Source organism: Rhamphochromis longiceps, linkage group LG17 (genome assembly GCF_057381845.1).
Source record: "Rhamphochromis longiceps isolate RC_006_pf linkage group LG17, R_longiceps_female_GT1.1, whole genome shotgun sequence".
In the NCBI taxonomy this organism is placed as follows: Eukaryota; Metazoa; Chordata; class Actinopteri; order Cichliformes; family Cichlidae; genus Rhamphochromis; species Rhamphochromis longiceps.
In genome coordinates, this window is record NC_140573.1 from 13,260,923 (window position 1) to 13,277,515 (window position 16,593).

At 37.7% G+C, this 16,593-nt stretch overlaps 1 protein-coding gene across 1 annotated transcript; it reads left to right on the plus strand.

Moving 5' to 3' along the window:
- Nucleotides 1-5,653: 5,653 nt before the first annotated feature.
- rgs16 (regulator of G protein signaling 16) lies at nt 5,654-7,437 on the plus strand. The gene is made up of 5 exons (XM_085386364.1): nt 5,654-5,779; nt 5,995-6,078; nt 6,191-6,252; nt 6,417-6,583; nt 6,671-7,437. Exons 1-5 carry the CDS (start codon nt 5,736-5,738, stop codon nt 6,884-6,886), a joined length of 573 nt encoding a protein of 190 aa, XP_085242490.1. The 5' UTR covers nt 5,654-5,735; the 3' UTR covers nt 6,887-7,437.
- Nucleotides 7,438-16,593: the final 9,156 nt, after the last annotated feature.

Below are 16,593 nucleotides of genomic sequence, written 5' to 3' on the forward strand. Positions count from 1 at the left end.
GACTTCTAAATGGCCACCATGGTCACCACCCATCTTGAGGAGTTTGCCCCCTCACATGTACTAATGTGCCACAAACAGGACTTTAATATCACCAACCATTCCCATGTTATTACGGTGTATCCATATAAATGGCCCACCCTGTACATACTGTTTTGACATGTACCACCCGCCTAAAAGTTTTCAAAGACTAAACACACCCACATATGGCAACAGCACTCCCCAATGGCAGTGGCTGCCCCACGGCCGGGCAGTGTACCCTGCTCCACTGTTCAGGAGTACAACAAAGAGCCCAAGTCACTGAGTCAGCCAGCAGACTCCCCCCGGGACCTATCGCACAGGATGCAAAGGTTCAAACCCAGTGCCAGACATCACAGGACAACTGCACAGGTCCCATGTGTTTGCCCTGAACAGAGTGATCAGTGTATAGTCCTGCTGATGTTCAGTAGTTCATAGCTATGTATCACTGTACTGCTTTTGCTAATAACTACAGTTATTAACTCTTTCAAAAAATGTCACATGAATTAATAGTTGATTGATTGATTGATTGATTGGTAATTTATTTCAACATGTGAACAATATACAAGTACATTTAGAAAAGAAATGAGAGAAAAAAAATATACTATACAAATTACATACAAAAAAACATTCTGATTAATTTACATGTTGAAAGGGAGTGGGAAGAAGTATACACTTATTTAATCCCACCCCTGTCCCATAAATTATCAGTGAATATTTAGTCAGCTTCCTTACTGATATAATTTGTAATAAAAATAGTGAACAGATTTCTGATATACTATATACTATAATATCACATCATGAATTTTTTGTTTGTTTGTTTTTAAATAGAGACATTCACTTAATTTAAATATTTTCCTTTTCTTTATAGATCGAGAAGATCATATTTTTATAATTCTTTTTGAACAGTTTTATGTTTGGACATTGCTTTAATTCCATATTCAGTTTGTTCCATAGTTTCACTCCATGAACAGAAACACAAAAGCCTTTTCTTGTAGTACGTACCTTCATTGTTTTGAAGTTACAAAAACCCCTTAAATTATAACTTCCTTCTTTCAAAAAAAACATACTCTGAATATTACCTGGCAGTTCTTTATTTTTTGCTTTGAATAGAATTTGTGCTGTTTGGAATTTCACTATATCGTCAATTTTCAATATTTCAGACTGCAAAAATAGTGAGTTTGTATGTTCCCTATAACCTGCATTGTGGATGATTCGAATTGCTTTCTTTTGAAGAGTAAAAAGTGAATGTAATGTGGTTTTATAGTTATTGCCCCAGACCTCTGCACAATAGCTTAAGTATGGTGAAACCAGTGAACAGTAGAGAATATGAAGTGATGTTCTGTCGAATACCTGTTTTGCCTTGTTTAGTACTGCAATGCTTCGTGATACTTTGGAATGAATATATCTTACGTGAGCTCTCCAGTTAAGTTTTTCATCTATTATTACCCCCAGAAATTTATTTTCACTGACTCTTTCAATATCAACACCATTTATTTGAATCTTTGCATTTGTATTTAAACTACTATTTCCAAATAACATAAGTTTAGATTTATTCAAATTTAATGATAATTTGTTTTTATCAAGCCAGAACTTCACTTTACTTATTTCATTAGTCATATCCTCCAATAAATTCTGCAGATCATCACCAGAACAAAAAATGTTTGTATCGTCAGCAAAGAGAACCATTTTTAATACTTTGGACACTTTACAGATGTCGTTAATGTACAAGTTGAAGAATTTTGGACCCAAAACTGACCCTTGGGGTACACCACAAGCAATGTCCATACATAAGGAGCAACCACCATTTATTTTCACAAACTGCTTTCTGTCACTTAAATAACTCCGGACCCAATCTAAAACTACCCCTCTGACACCATAACGTTCCAGTTTTCTTATTAATATATCATGATCTATAGTGTCAAATGCCTTTGTCAAGTCTATGAATAACCCAGCCACATATTGCTTTTTGTCTATGGAATTTGTGATGTATTCTATTGAATCTAATAGTGCCGATGATGTTGATCTGCTTGATCTGAATCCGTACTGACTCTCAGTGAGTAGTTTATGTTTATCTATAAATTTTTCCAGTCTGTTTTTAAACAGTTTTTCAAGAACTTTTGAGAATTGAGGTAGTAAAGAGACAGGCCTGTAGTTTGTGAAATGGTGTTTGTTTCCAGATTTGTATAGAGGTATAACTTTTGCTATTTTCATTCTGTCTGGAAATCGACCAGTTTGAAATGATAAATTACAGATGTATGTAAATGGTTTTATAATAGCCTCAATGACTCTTTTAACCACTATCATATCAATATCATTACAATCCAAAGATTTGTGATTTTTACATTTTTTGACAATTTCAAGAACTTCATTTTCATCAACGGCTGTGAGAAACATAGAATATGGATTTCTGTCAATCAGTGTATCGGGTTTTTCCTGTGCTTTCCCAGGATGAGTGATTGTTCTTGCTAAATTTGGTCCAGCAGTTACAAAGAATTCATTGAGACTATTTGCCACAACATCCATATTGTATTCTTCATGGTCATTACAAATGAAATACTTGGGATAGTTCTTTTGTCCAGTCCCACATTTTATAACACTGTTCAGGATTTCCCATAATCTTTTATTATTATTTCTATTTATATCTAATTGCTTCTTATAGTATTCCTTTTTACTAAATCTAAGTATATTAGTTAACCTATTTTTATATCTTTTGTATCTGATTTCAGCATCTTTAGTTCTCGTTCTTAAGAACTCTCTGTATAGAGCATTTTTCTTTATACATGCATTTTGCAGACCTTTTGTTATCCATGGACAGTCCATATATTTCTGTTTCCTACTATATTGCTTTATTGGACAGTTGGTATTGTACAGTAATGTAAATATTCTAAGGAATTTATTATAAGCACTATTAACGTCCTGTTCCTGATATACTTCACCCCAGTTTTCCTTCAATAAATCTTTTTTAAATGCATTCATTCTTTCTTCTGTTCTTACTCGTCTGTACTCTTTTTTACTGTCCATTTTATTGATCTTGTAATTCCTATCATAGATTGTAAAAATTGGAAGATGGTCACTTATGTCGTTAATCAGGAGTCCACTTACAGTCTTATTTTCAATGTCATTTGCAAAAATGTTGTCTATGAGAGTTGCACAATGTGATGTAATCCTGGTAGGTCTAGTAATTTTAGGGAATAGATTCATACAGTGCATTAGTTGCAATAGTTGGTCTTGTTCAGAGAAGGAATTGTAGAATTATTAATTAGTTGTCAGGTTAACCTCATGTATGTCATGTCTTGATGCTGTACCTTAATTTATCAGTTCATTCTAAGCATGTAACAGCTTAATAGGTCTAATAAGATTCCAGGCTGATATGTGATTCCTTGTTAAACAGTAAAAAAAACGAAAAAAACCAAAAAACACTTGGAAGCTGAATATCCTTCTTTGTATAATGGTTTTTATTTGAAGTGGTTTAAAATACTGTTATGGTGAATCTAGCTGTTTCTTGGGAATTCACAAGTGACAATCACCACAGTGGGGTTTTTAATCCTAGGGGGAGGGATGTTACCAGCAGAGGCTATTGCATTTATCACACTGCCCTTGTGGGTACTCAGTTCCTTGAAACGCCCATGGCTGTAACCTTACATAAGTAGCACATTACAAAGTTCCAACTGTCAGGAGGAAACCCAGATTCTAATATTTGTTCTATTGGTTCTAGTTATAACACCAGTTATGTGCCTGTCCTTTTTTTTTTTTACTGTAATATGAATATGACAAACAAATCCCAGATAAGCAACTCCCAGCTTTATGGGAAACGGTCTAGCTTCAGCTTTATTGTGTCCTGCAGTTGGCAGTACATCCACCCTGCTTTCAGGAAAATATAATTAAACAGAGTGAATATCACATTTCCTTCCCATAATGCCCAGGAATGAACACCTTTATCTGCCTCATAAAGAGTGTAAAGTGTGATTGTGTTTGCACCTAGAGGGCATTGAATCAGGGAAAAAAACAAAGGAGGTGTCGAGAATCAATTTGACAACACAAAATTTTAAAAGGACAAATGCCAGTTGAACATTTTACTGTCAAATTAAACCCAGTGATGTGCAAAAGAGTTTCTGTGATGCTGGCAGTCACCTGTGCAGTGCCATGCTTATTATTATTATTATTATTATTATTATTATTATTATTATTATTATTATTATTATTGCATTTAGCAACCTGTTTTATTTCAAAGTCTGTTATATAGTGGACTCAGTGTTGGGGAGTAACGGAATACATGTACCGCCGTTACGTATTTAAAAAGGCGAGTGGAAAAGGACGAGTTGTCATCAAGCAAAAACAGGAGCTGGAAGCATGTAAATATAATAATAACCACTGCAGCCAAGAAGAGTGCCTGACGAGCCCAGTTGTAAGTAAGCTATTAAGACTCGACTGTAGACTGTGTTCGTGTTTTCCTCCGAAAACAATAAGTTCCATTGGAGCAGCCTTTCAACGCCTCTCTTTGTCTCTCGCAAGAAAAGTTGACCCACACAACAAAGTAAAGCTATTTTTCGGCTATGAGCCCAACACGGAACCCGCCGTATCAGAGGTCCCTTTACTACAGTTCGGAGCCGCGGACCTTCAGTAACAGTAATAAATCACAGCAATAGTACATTCAGCATGATAATATATTAAGTAATCCAAAGTATTCAGAATACGTTACTCTCATTGAGTAACGTAACGGAATACGTTACAGAATACATTTTGGGGCATGTATTCTGTAATCTGTAATGGAATACATTTTAAAAGTAACCTTCCCAACACTGAGTGGACCTGATGTTTAGTCTGATGGAGTTTACAACAGAGCTGTATATCAAGAATACATGCAGTATGAAGTGATCAGATTTGATTATTATTATTATTTATTTTTTAATCTTCTGCTTGTGAGAGATTTCTTGCTGGGATTCTGCTTTCACTGAACTTGGGTATGTTTAGTGTAGGTATAGTGTGTTGTTTTTCTTTGCATTCTTTTTTCCTTTTTCTGTTCTGTTTTTTAGTCTTTGTGGAACAAACTCACATGAATGTCAGTGGCAATCTGCCCTAATGACTCTTTAGGGAAGAGCCACAGCTCGCAAGGATGTGATAAGACCTATGAGAGACCCACAAAAATAAAAAGCTTTTTTCATTTGACCTTGAAGCCTGTTGTATTATATGAACTGTCATGTTAAAATGTATGTTCCCTTGCCCAAGACTATTTTAAAGGCTGTCAATAAAAACTAATTTCACAAGCACCAGTGCTCTCTTAGCACTAAATAAATCCATGAGCTCACCACCACCAACACCAGATGTGTTTTTTCTACTTGAACACTGATGTTTTTTGTTTTGTTTTGTTTTGTTTTGTTGGGATTGTTCATGGAAGAGGCAGAGTGGTTTGTTTTGGTTGTGGCTGGTTAAGGGAAATACAAGAAAAACAAAGTGGAGAATATCAGTAGCATTTATCTTCTGACAGTAATTTCCCAGCCTTGTCCTTGCATATACTCTCTCTCTCCCTCTCTCTCTCCCTCTTTGTGATTGGCTGAGGTGGCTGATGACACATCACAAGCAGGGGCGGTTGAACTATAAAGCCTCTGTACTCACTCTCTTCAGATACAGACAATCTCGCTCCATACTGAGCTTTACTGAACAGTAATTTGAGCACCACAAAACCGAAACACCACCCCTACCAGCTCCAACCTGCTGCTATGTGTAAAGGACTAGCATCACTGCCTACCTGCTGCTTGGAAAGGTATATTAAGCTTCTTGCAAACACTGATGTTTGAGGATTTGGATTAGATGATAGGGAACAGCTTTTTCTTTATCACTGTACATTTGCATGTGAGCATCTGAGAAGCTAAAATACAATGTAAGTTTTAGTTTGTGCAAATCTAGACGGCTTGTCAATGGGTATGCCATCAAGGTCTTGGTGAAAAATGTAAATAATCTGTTTTCTCTTTGTCTTAGGGCCAAGGAGCTGAAGGCAAGGCTGGGAAGTGTTTTGCAGATCCCCAACTGGAATCTATCCTGTTGCAAAATAGGGAAAAATAAGTAAGGCTCACATACACAATATAATACTGCAGGGTGCATTTATTGCCATTGTGTGTTTGGTCAAAATTCCAGTTTGAATCTAATTTGAAACTAATGCTTCATTTGTTTTCAGGCCAACCCTGGAGGAATGCCTAAGGTGGAAAGAGTCCTTTGAAAAACTTCTTTCCAGCAAATGTAAGTAAAGTCTCAGTTTGTTTCTTTTATTGTTCTGTGCCATTTTCACAAAAACAAAAGTGCATTCAAATGTGGGTAAATTGTGTGGATGCACACACATACACATTCATCCACTCTGGGTCCATTATGTGAAACGAGTAATCACATTTCCTCTATTTCTGCAGATGGACTGTATGCCTTCACAGCCTTCCTTATGTCTGAGTTCAGCGAGGAGAACATTGCGTTCTACTTTGCCTGTGAGGAATACAAACATATCAAGTGTCCTGCCAAGCTAGCTACTAAGGCTAAGAAGATCTATGATGAATTTATCGGCAGCGAAGCTCCCCGGGAGGTATGTAAATGCCAAATCTCAAAGAAGACGTAGCCATAAGTGGTCAAAAAGAGACTCAACCTAATATCTTGTGTCCTTTTTTTGTAGATTAATATTGACCACGAAACCCGTGACATCACCAAAGCCAATATGCTGGCCCCCACACATTCTTGTTTCGACATGGCCCAGCACAAGATCTACATGCTCATGGCCAAAGACTGCTATCCACGCTTTCTCCGCTCTCCAGCCTACAGAGATCTGGTGTGCCAAGCCAAGCCAAGCAACAAGGCCAGAAATCTGCCCCAACAGGAGAAGAAGGCTTGAAATCTGTCGATGAGCCTAAAAGGGATTTGTTAGCGATCGCCTTAAGATTTGAGAATGGAAGGGAAGTCTGGCACAAGGTGCTTCATCGTGAAGCATGTGCTAATAATGGTACAGATGCTGAGTGCTACATGAGAGCAGCTGTGGATGGGCCTATAGCGTAGTAGCCATCACTTTGAAGATGGCAACAGAATGGGAAAAAAAAAAGGAAAATGAAGGAAAGCTGAAGGCTGATGCCTGAAAATGGACTGCTGTCGATACAGCTAGAGTTTGGAAAGCAAAGTAAAGAAAGAGTTCTACTAAACAGACTGAGTGACAATCAAGCAAGAGGCCAGCACATTTGGAAAATGCACTTTTCTTAGCCATTAGGCAAACTTTTGTAGTTGTGACGTGCAATGTCTGTCAAACTTGTTCACTGTATGTATTTGTATGGGCATGTGGGGTCCTTTATGATTTTTATGTATTTACCTGTATGTATATATTGCATTTTTAATCAAATATGGAAAATAATGTGCAGTTTAATTTATACTATAATATTTATATGACTGTTTTTTTTCTACATACCAAATAAATTAAATTATTTGTAAAACTGTGACTATTTCCTAAATGTGTTTTTCTTACTGAACAAAATCATGGTTTAAAATTACTTCTATAAGATTATTTATATTCAAATTATATTTGCTAAGCAACAGCACGATGGGAAAAAAATCACCCATTGTAAAAGCTGATGGGTACTTTAAGTGTCTTATTTAGTCTAGTGACATAGACGAGTCATCAAATGTCAATATGTGGTCAGGCACAGTTTGCTCATAGTTGTGCAAATACCCAGAGTATGGATGTTTAATCATTCATATTATCTGGTGTAGAGGTAACAATGATATATTTGCCCTCTGTCATGACGAACTCTGCAGCTAATGTTGTGCACAACTGTTATTCACCTAGGAAACTGCTCTGCTCTAAAATGTATCATAAAGAACTCAGACAATGACAGTACCCCCCTGCTTCTAGCTTTTGTCCCATAGTGTGTAAATGGGAATGAGCTTTCTAGCAAATAGGAAGCTCAAGAGATGATGACAGCATTAACGCAACAGCAGGAGCTGTAAAAGTTTATTATTACCATAGACACTGTTTGCACCCAACATCAACATCAGGAAGTAAATGACAACGAAGCTGCTACCAGTTTAGAGCGCAACCACTGCTGCCTGTTAACCAAATAAACAGAAGCTGCAGGAAAAAGAGCTGCAATGCCATCCAGAGTCTGCAGTAGTTAGGTAATAATGACTCTGGTTATGATGGTGGTTATATAATTTGTTCTCATTAAAATGATAAATACTGTCGTTATGATTGCTTTGGTACGGTCCACTGTACAAAATGTGTCTGAATGTCTAGTTTGTGTATTCATATGTCATCAGTGCAGAGTGGAGCCATTATTAGGTGGACAACAGCTGGTCCACAGACCTGATCCATATGAATATAGCATAATGCCGCCCCCTTCTCCATAGTAATCCTTTGACATTTCTATCTAGCTCTAAGCATAGCAATGACCATCTGTAAAACTGGTTAGGGGGGTTTGTACGTTTTGGCATGTTGTGAACAGTGCAGTGGACATCCAGAAGTATATCTTCAGTTATCAAGGCAGAAATAAGCTTGAATTAATGGCCTTAGTTGAAAATACCCCAAAACAACATTTGTATGGATATAATATGTAAGGATATACATATTAGTAAGAAACTAAGTACATTTTATTTATATGGTGCACTTAAAGCCAAAGTGTTTTAGAAACCCATTTATTCCATTTAGTTTTATTAGAAAAGATTTGATGGACCTTCACTAGCAGGATTCAAAGTAATCGGTTTACCTCTGCATCATTAACAAGCTTATCTTTTTAGGCTACATATAGCTTTTATTGATATTATATAAAAAATTGTCTGAAACAACAACTGGTTGATGTATAAGACTAATCAAATAAGCTTCTTTGAAAGCAAAGATGGATATTGGTTTTAATTTTTGGTTTGAAGTTACGGGGAATTATGCTAATATTATAGAGAAACCATTGTTGTTTCCTGATTTCTTAGTTTTATGCACATTTGTCACACATGTGTTTCAGATCATTCAATAATATTTTGTAAAAGATTAAGCAAGCAAGCAAGACAAATACAGTTTTAATATGCCGATCTTGTTTATTAAGGAAAAAGATATCTAAACTTATCTGGCCCTGTGTGAGAAAAGTAATGGCCTAATATGTTCAACTGCTCTTAAAATAATCGCTAACGCCTTGTTAAATTGTGAATGAAGATTTTTTGGCGAGTTCAGCTAAGTTCAGTTCACTAGCCTTAATCAGGCCTGATTACTGCCAGACCTGTTGAATCAAGAAATCAGTTGTGAAGTAGGCTGAAATATCTCAAAAAGCAACATAACATGCCATCATCTAAAGTGACATATAGGAAACAAAATTTCTTTATCAGTCAAGAAAGTGTTGCAAAGCTATTTCCAAGGCTCTGAGATTCTAGTGAACAAAAAGTCATTATCTACCAACGGGGGAAAGAGGAAAACCTTCCTATGAGTGGCAAGCCTACCAAAAGTTATTCCAAGACTGGATCATCTGGAGATCACAAAAAACTCAGAACAACTTCCAAAGAACCTCGGGCTTTACTTGCCTCAGTTAAGGCCAGTGTTCATGAATCCACCACAAGAAAGAGACTGGGCAAAAATGTTCCAAGTTCCAAGGTGAAAGCCACTGTTGACCAAAAAGAACACGAAGCCTCATCTCACAAGAACCTCTCAAGCCTCCGCCAAAAGAACATTCTGAGAAGACAAAAGCTGAACTTTTTTGGAAGTTTTGAGTCCCATTACATCTATTGTAAAATAACACAACATTTCATAACAAGAATGCCACACCAACAGTCAAACATTGTGGTGGTAGTGTGACAGTCCTGGGCTGCTTTGCTGCTTCAGGACCTGGAGGACTTGCTATAATTGATGGAACTATGAATTCTGTTCCTAGCAGAAAATCCTGAAGGAGAATGTCCGGTCATCAGTTGGTAACCTGAAGCTCAAGCACACTTGGTTTATGTACAAAGACTGATGAATGATCAACACACACCAGCAAGACTGTCTCTGAATGGCTAAAAACACCCCAAAACAAATGTTTTTGAGAGACCTAGTCAAAGTCCTTCAATTAGATAAACCTTAAATCTGATTGAGATACTTTTGCAAGTTCTTAAGCAGGTCATTGATGTTCAAAAACTCTCCACTGTGGCTGAATAAAACCAATTATACAAAGTACAGTAAGGAAAGTAAGTAAAGAAAGGACTCATTGCTAGATAACGCAAACTCTTGCAGGATGGCAAAAGCAGTTATTAAGTTTAGGAAGCAATTACTTTTTCAGACTTCACACTGCTTTAATCACTCTACTCTTAGACAAAAACCTCTACTTTAACATCGAACAGACCCAGGAGCAAAAGAAGCTCCCAAAACAAAGTAACCTCATATTCAGATTAGTTAAGCTCTCTCGTTTGTGAAATTCAGCACATGGGCAACCTACAAAAATGAAAAAAGAAGCCAGTTTGAATGGAAAAAACTGCAGTTCCTTGAGGAACTGCACAAAACGCTATTTTGGACTACAGTCAAAATGTGGTTGATAAGTGTTCCCAGTATAGGCACTGGACCTTTCTGTCATGTTTGTGATCCGGTTTTGGTGAGTGAAATTCTTGTGTTTCAGCTAGACTGTTACATAGCAAAAATTTCTAGATATGTGTGTCTGTACACTGGACCTACATCTTAATGCTGTAGTTAAGTTATCAGCTAGCGTTAGCTTACAATTTATCTCTCAAACGTCTTGTCCAAAAAGGTCACCTGCCAGCTCTTAAAAGGTGGGTATGGAGTGAAACTCAAGGGGGAACAGCTTTCAAATTGGACTGTTTTGTTATTGTTTTAGAGACTGTGGGGGCACCAGATTTTAGCTTAGCCATCTTAGCCTGACAGCGCCACCTTTTCTTTTGTCCTTTTCTACTTCTTAAGTGCCCCTAGTTCAGGATGGATTTATAAGTTTTTGAGTTTTATTATGAGTAATAGGTCCTTCTATTTTATTATAACAAATTCAGCTGATTATCGTCCAAGAATATAAATAGATGCAGAAAGTATGATCATTGGTCCCCTTTTATTTACTGTATAGTAAAAGTTGGTCAACAATGGTTAATCTTAGTGAGAGCTGCCATGCAAACAACAGGAAATGTTGCCTGAATGTTCTCTGGAAACAGACAACATGATTCATCGTTGTCAGTGCCTCATTTTGAAAAAAAGTCAAAAACAGTAAATCACGGTAAGTAAATCACAATGAAATTGGTCATCATTTGCTAAGCTAATTTTCACCCCACTCAGTTACAGTAATGGTTATTTAACTGCAAGTTGTGGGAAAGTGTTGGTGCTTTTCTAGCATAGATGGGTCACTACATTGCAGGACTTTTATCTACAAGATTTCCTTCTAATTTTTCTGCCACCACCCAGTTCATTGGAAATACATGATTTGGAATGTGGATGGCTTAAACCCCAAGCGCCCACAATCCTCGTGGGAGGAAATGTTTTTCTTGACAGGGAAACAGAGCGCTAGGCCTCTGCCAGTTTCAGCCAGTTTAGCTTAGTCTGATTAACTGCCTAATTAATATTGAAATGTAATTCAAGCACTTGCTGTAGAAGGTTAAAAAGTGTTCGCGGACAAAGCACTCACAGTATAAATAGCAAAAAGACTGCAAAGAAAAAGCACAAATGTAGATTGTTTAATTGTTCGTGTTCATAAAAAGCATTGATTGTGCACCAAAAGAAAAATGTTGACACAAAACTGATCTCCATGTAGTGATGACAACCGATTTCTTTTAAATTATTCAACTACTTTTTTATTGTGACAAAATCTGACTTTTTTCGTACAGCAGTAGCTTACTGTACGTTACTTGTTATAATGTATACTTCTTTATGTAATAGAATTGTAAAACAAAAAATCCGGTGGTGTAATTGTGAAACTACACTGCCATCTTGTGGTTTCATTTTGTAATTACATCATTTACTAGCTGCACTAAAAGGTTTAATTATGTACTATATTTGGAATTCTATTATGTCTACATTTCACTATAAAAATGATAACTGGATGCTTTTAGTGTTCATTATGTGTGTTTTGGTCCATTTCTGCCTTAAGTGCGATGTTCTCTGCCCATCCTGGTAACCCCAAGTTTGTGTTCCAGTTGGTGGTGGGAGTTAAAGAGTAGGTACTGGTGTGTGTGTGTGTGTGTGTGTGTGTGTGTGTGTGTGTGTGTGTGTGTGTGTGTGTGTGTGTGTGTGTGTGTGTGTGTGTGTGTGTGTGTGTGTGAGAAAAAACTGTTCACCCCATCATCCCAGGGACAAAACACAAGCTAGACTACATAATGTATGTCATGCAGCGCAGTGAGGATGTTTATATCTCTACATAGGAGAAACCAAATACCTAGAGCGGCTTCACCAGGACAAGAATCAGCTGTTGACCTGCACTCAAAGTAGAAAGGACAGGCTTTCGTAGATGCCAGTGTTCCCAATTTGGACTGAAAACACAGATGTTTTAAAGTCTTTTCATCCCTTCCTTAGGAATTTCAAGCCACAACTCAACTCACGCACTTAAGACAATTGGTCATCTCCTCACTAAGGTTACAATATCTGATGTGATGAAGTAAAATTTGCACATCTTAACTTTTCTAAGCCACAAAAGCTGATTTGTTGAATAGTTTTGATATTTCACATCTATGTTCTGATAGCCTGGGCCAATTGATTTACAATCCAGACATTACAACTAAATATGAACTTTAAAAAAAAATCCAGTGATTCACTTTTAGAATTTATTTTAACAGCACCTAGTTCTGGTTGGTTCACAGTAATACAAAGCAACAGCAGTGTTTGCACTGCCACAGGGGGACAAATAAAGTGCGTTTGGTTGGTTTACTGATTGATTGAGAGTGGGAGGGAGAGGAGTGACACAGGGGTAAGTAGAAGAAGGTGGATGGAGGATGCGAAGAAAAGGAGATGTGGGTGGGATTGTGGAGAAAGGAAAAGAGGTAGTGAGAGAGACAGAGGAAATGCAAAGGCGTAATGGTGAAGAGGGTAACAGAGAATGGAAAGAGTGTGGGGAGTGTGGGAGATAAGGAATGGCTGAGGATAATCTGTGGAGTGGTATGAATGAAAGGGATGAACCACAGGTGGAAAAGATGAGAAGAAGTTGATAAACCAGGAAGGGAGATGAGCTATTGGTATCCAGCTGGAGCTGAAAGGTCTGCGGCCTTGTCTTTTCTTCCACGTGCAGCTATTGACTGTTATTTTTATTTTTTTGCTTTCTTTTTCTTATTTGCCTCATCTTTCTATTATACCCCCTTTTTTATTCATTGTTGTTGTCTTTCTGCTTCTGCAGATTTCTTTTTCTCCTCCTCTAGCTTCTGTGTTTTCTCCTCCTGTCTCAGTTTGTCCTCCACATCACTGTGTATAGTAATATGGCTGACTTGTCCCCTTTTTTTGTAGGAGCCTCCTGCACTTTTACATGCATGTCAGACTCTTGTCTTCAGAGTGTCTGGCCCTTTAGCTGCATTTCAAGTTCAGACGTTTTGGCCTCTTAATTGCTCAGGCTTCGATGCAAAGTCCCAGAAATCATCCTGGCAGTTCTAACTGTCGTTTCGTGAAGTTTTATTGCAGAAGTGTGACGGGACTTGTGAGGAAGGAGGTGGTTAATTTAGGACACTTGCTAGCTCAAAGATGTTATCCAAGACCTTGTGGCAAACACTCCTAAAGCAGGATTTATGGCCCAGCTGAGGTAGCCTGTTTGTTATCTGCTCCACTCCAAAGACTACCCAGATGGCAGTGAGCGCTGTTGTCACATGCTGTTGTCACATGGAAGCAGTGTGCAAACTTTGTGCTACAACCAGTCTATGGGTCACTCTTGCTTGTGCTGTTCTTGGTCGGTTAGCCAGGCACAAAGCAGAGTGAAGTTATAATGTACAAAAAGTACAGTCTGTACCAAAGTAAAACAGACTGTTAAAAATGATGAAAAGTGTCACTTTGGCCAGTAACTATGCTGTTTATGCTGTATTCTTTCATCTTTGAAGCAGTTTCACAATTCTCCTTTCAAGTGAACTCCTCTGCCGCTCCCAGCTCTATTCCCGTCCGCTTGTCAACCATTCAATCAGAAGCTTTCATCATCTGGATCTATGGCTTGGGTAAAAATCCCTCTCTCCCCTCTGTCATATCAGAATTGTTACCCAGATAAACAGGTTTGCCAGATCATAAATTCTGCTAAGGATGAGTGGGTTGTTCCTTTGTTATGTGGCAGAAGGAAAGCAAATATCTTTTGCTAATACAGTGTCAAGGTTTATAGTTGTCTTTGAATAGAACTAATTGTTTAAAGCAGATACCTGCGTCTCGTAGGCCTGGACACAGTAAGAGAGTCTCACAAGGTTCGCAGAGTGCAGGTTACTTTCTCAGCAGCAGGGGGCAGTGTAGAGCTGTGAATAAACCAGAGCATGCGGTCATGGATTTTCTCAGTTTTTGTCACTTGTAACACATCTCAAAAAAATCAAAAACGTCACTTCTTGAGCAGAGGACATTAAAAGAATAAGGAGGGGGGTGGTGGTTAGGTAAATATGACTTTAGTGTGTATAATGTGTAGAATATAATTGTACATTTTGTTAATGTTGTAGATTTTCACGTGTGACCAGCAGAAATGAACATGAAAATAAGGATGCAGGCAACATGTGCTCCATGTCCTTACTGTCAGCTACATCCTGAATGTTAACAGAGCCAGTGTGTACGCAAGAGAACACACTGTATGTTCATCATATCACCAGCCATGATCATCTTCATCGCATATGGCTGTACTGAACCCTGTGACCTTGAGATTAAAATAGGTGCTCTAAACACACAGTGTCCTGGCTGTATGTTTAGGAAACCCCTTAGCAGCAATTAAGAAGAGCAAATATGGAGAAGAGGACCCAAAGTGCACATTCTTCACTATTTCCCATAGGGACGAGACATGTGCTGTGCAGACGCACCTCACTGTGGCCTGGACCTCGTAGCAGCCTTTTTGTTTTTTCTTTCTTAGCTGATCCCTCACATAACAGGAAAACAAATTTCTGTCTGCCTGCATTTCTGAAATGTACAATTTACAACTGTCTTTTAGAAGGATGGCATTTTAATAAATGATCTTTTCCACCAAGCTCATAAACTGAAGCTTGCTCTATTTACTCATTTACTTCTTTAGTATGTGAATTTTTTATATGATATGGAGGAAAAAAATCTGGCTTTTATTGTCTTGTTGTGATAGAGAATAAATCCAGCAGCAGCAGAATATAGAGGGGTGAGAAGAGGAGGAGAGGATTTATATCAAGCGTATTAAATGAGTGGGTGAGAACAGACGAACATGAGTGAGGGAGTGCAATGACACAATGCTGCAAGCGTGGGAAATCTCCTGGTGTGGGTCCCTAGTGAGAAGAGACGACTGTGCTATCTAGTGACTTAGTTCCTTGGGGTTCACATCCTCTGTATTCTCAGATCCCTCAGGCCTGGAAAAAAAAGGCTTCACTTACATCACGTCTGTGACATATTTTGTTAAATTTTACTTTTTGGTGTATATTACTTATAATTGTATGTAGTTCACTAAAAATGAGCATTTTTTGTAAAGTATTGATGCAGCTGTTATTCCACCCAAAAGTACCGTAATGTTAAAAAAAAATCTTACAATGGATTAGGCTTTTGGTGATATGATTAGGTGAAGCGTGAAGCTTTTACAAGGTGCAGAGGTTTGCTGAAAGCTTTCTAGGGCAAAGATCTATCTTTAAACTTGATCATTAAAAGATTTAGGTAAATCAGTGAAACCTCACTTTGCATTTTCAGTCATCACTCTGTGGTGAAAATCACTGCATCAGAAAAACGTCTATAATCCAAATATGCTCAGGATACAAGCACACATTTATTTCAGATGGACTAAAGTGAAGCTGAAAACTGAAGGCTCAAAATAATTTTTTAAATTTTTATAATGACTTGTAACTTGTATGCGACATGTTGGCTTGTGTGATGCAAAAAATCTATACATCCATGTGGGGACTACAAAAGATGGTGGTAGACTTTAAGAGGAGAGCTCACACACCTCATTCCCTCTTTATTACAGGAGAAGCTGAGCTGGTGACAATAGTCAAATACCTGGGTCTGCAAATGTCCACTAACCTCACAAGGGCCATAAATACAGCCAATATCATAAAGAAAGCTCATCAGTGGCTGCTTTTCATAACTTAAGCAGGCTGGCCTTCATTTTATCATTGTGTGGTGGAGCGTCATGTCATGTATCCTCTATAATTATCTAGTATGGCCTCCAAAATGTTTAATGGCAGCTTCTTTTCTTTAGAGGACATTTATATTAACAGAGGCAGAATCACGGCATTGTATTTCACGAAGGACCCCTGCCACCCAGTCCATGGGTGGAAGGCTTGTACTTCATCAAGATAATCTCATATTAATTACTAATTCCGTTGACTTGCCAAAACTTAGATTTTTCTTCATATATATATATATAGATATAGATATATATGTATGTATATATATACATACGTATATATATATATATAATGTCGTTCGGACTGGAGAAGTGTAGTCGGATGGTAACAAAGAGAGGGAAGGTAGTCAGAACTGAGGGGATTGAACTACCAGAAGGC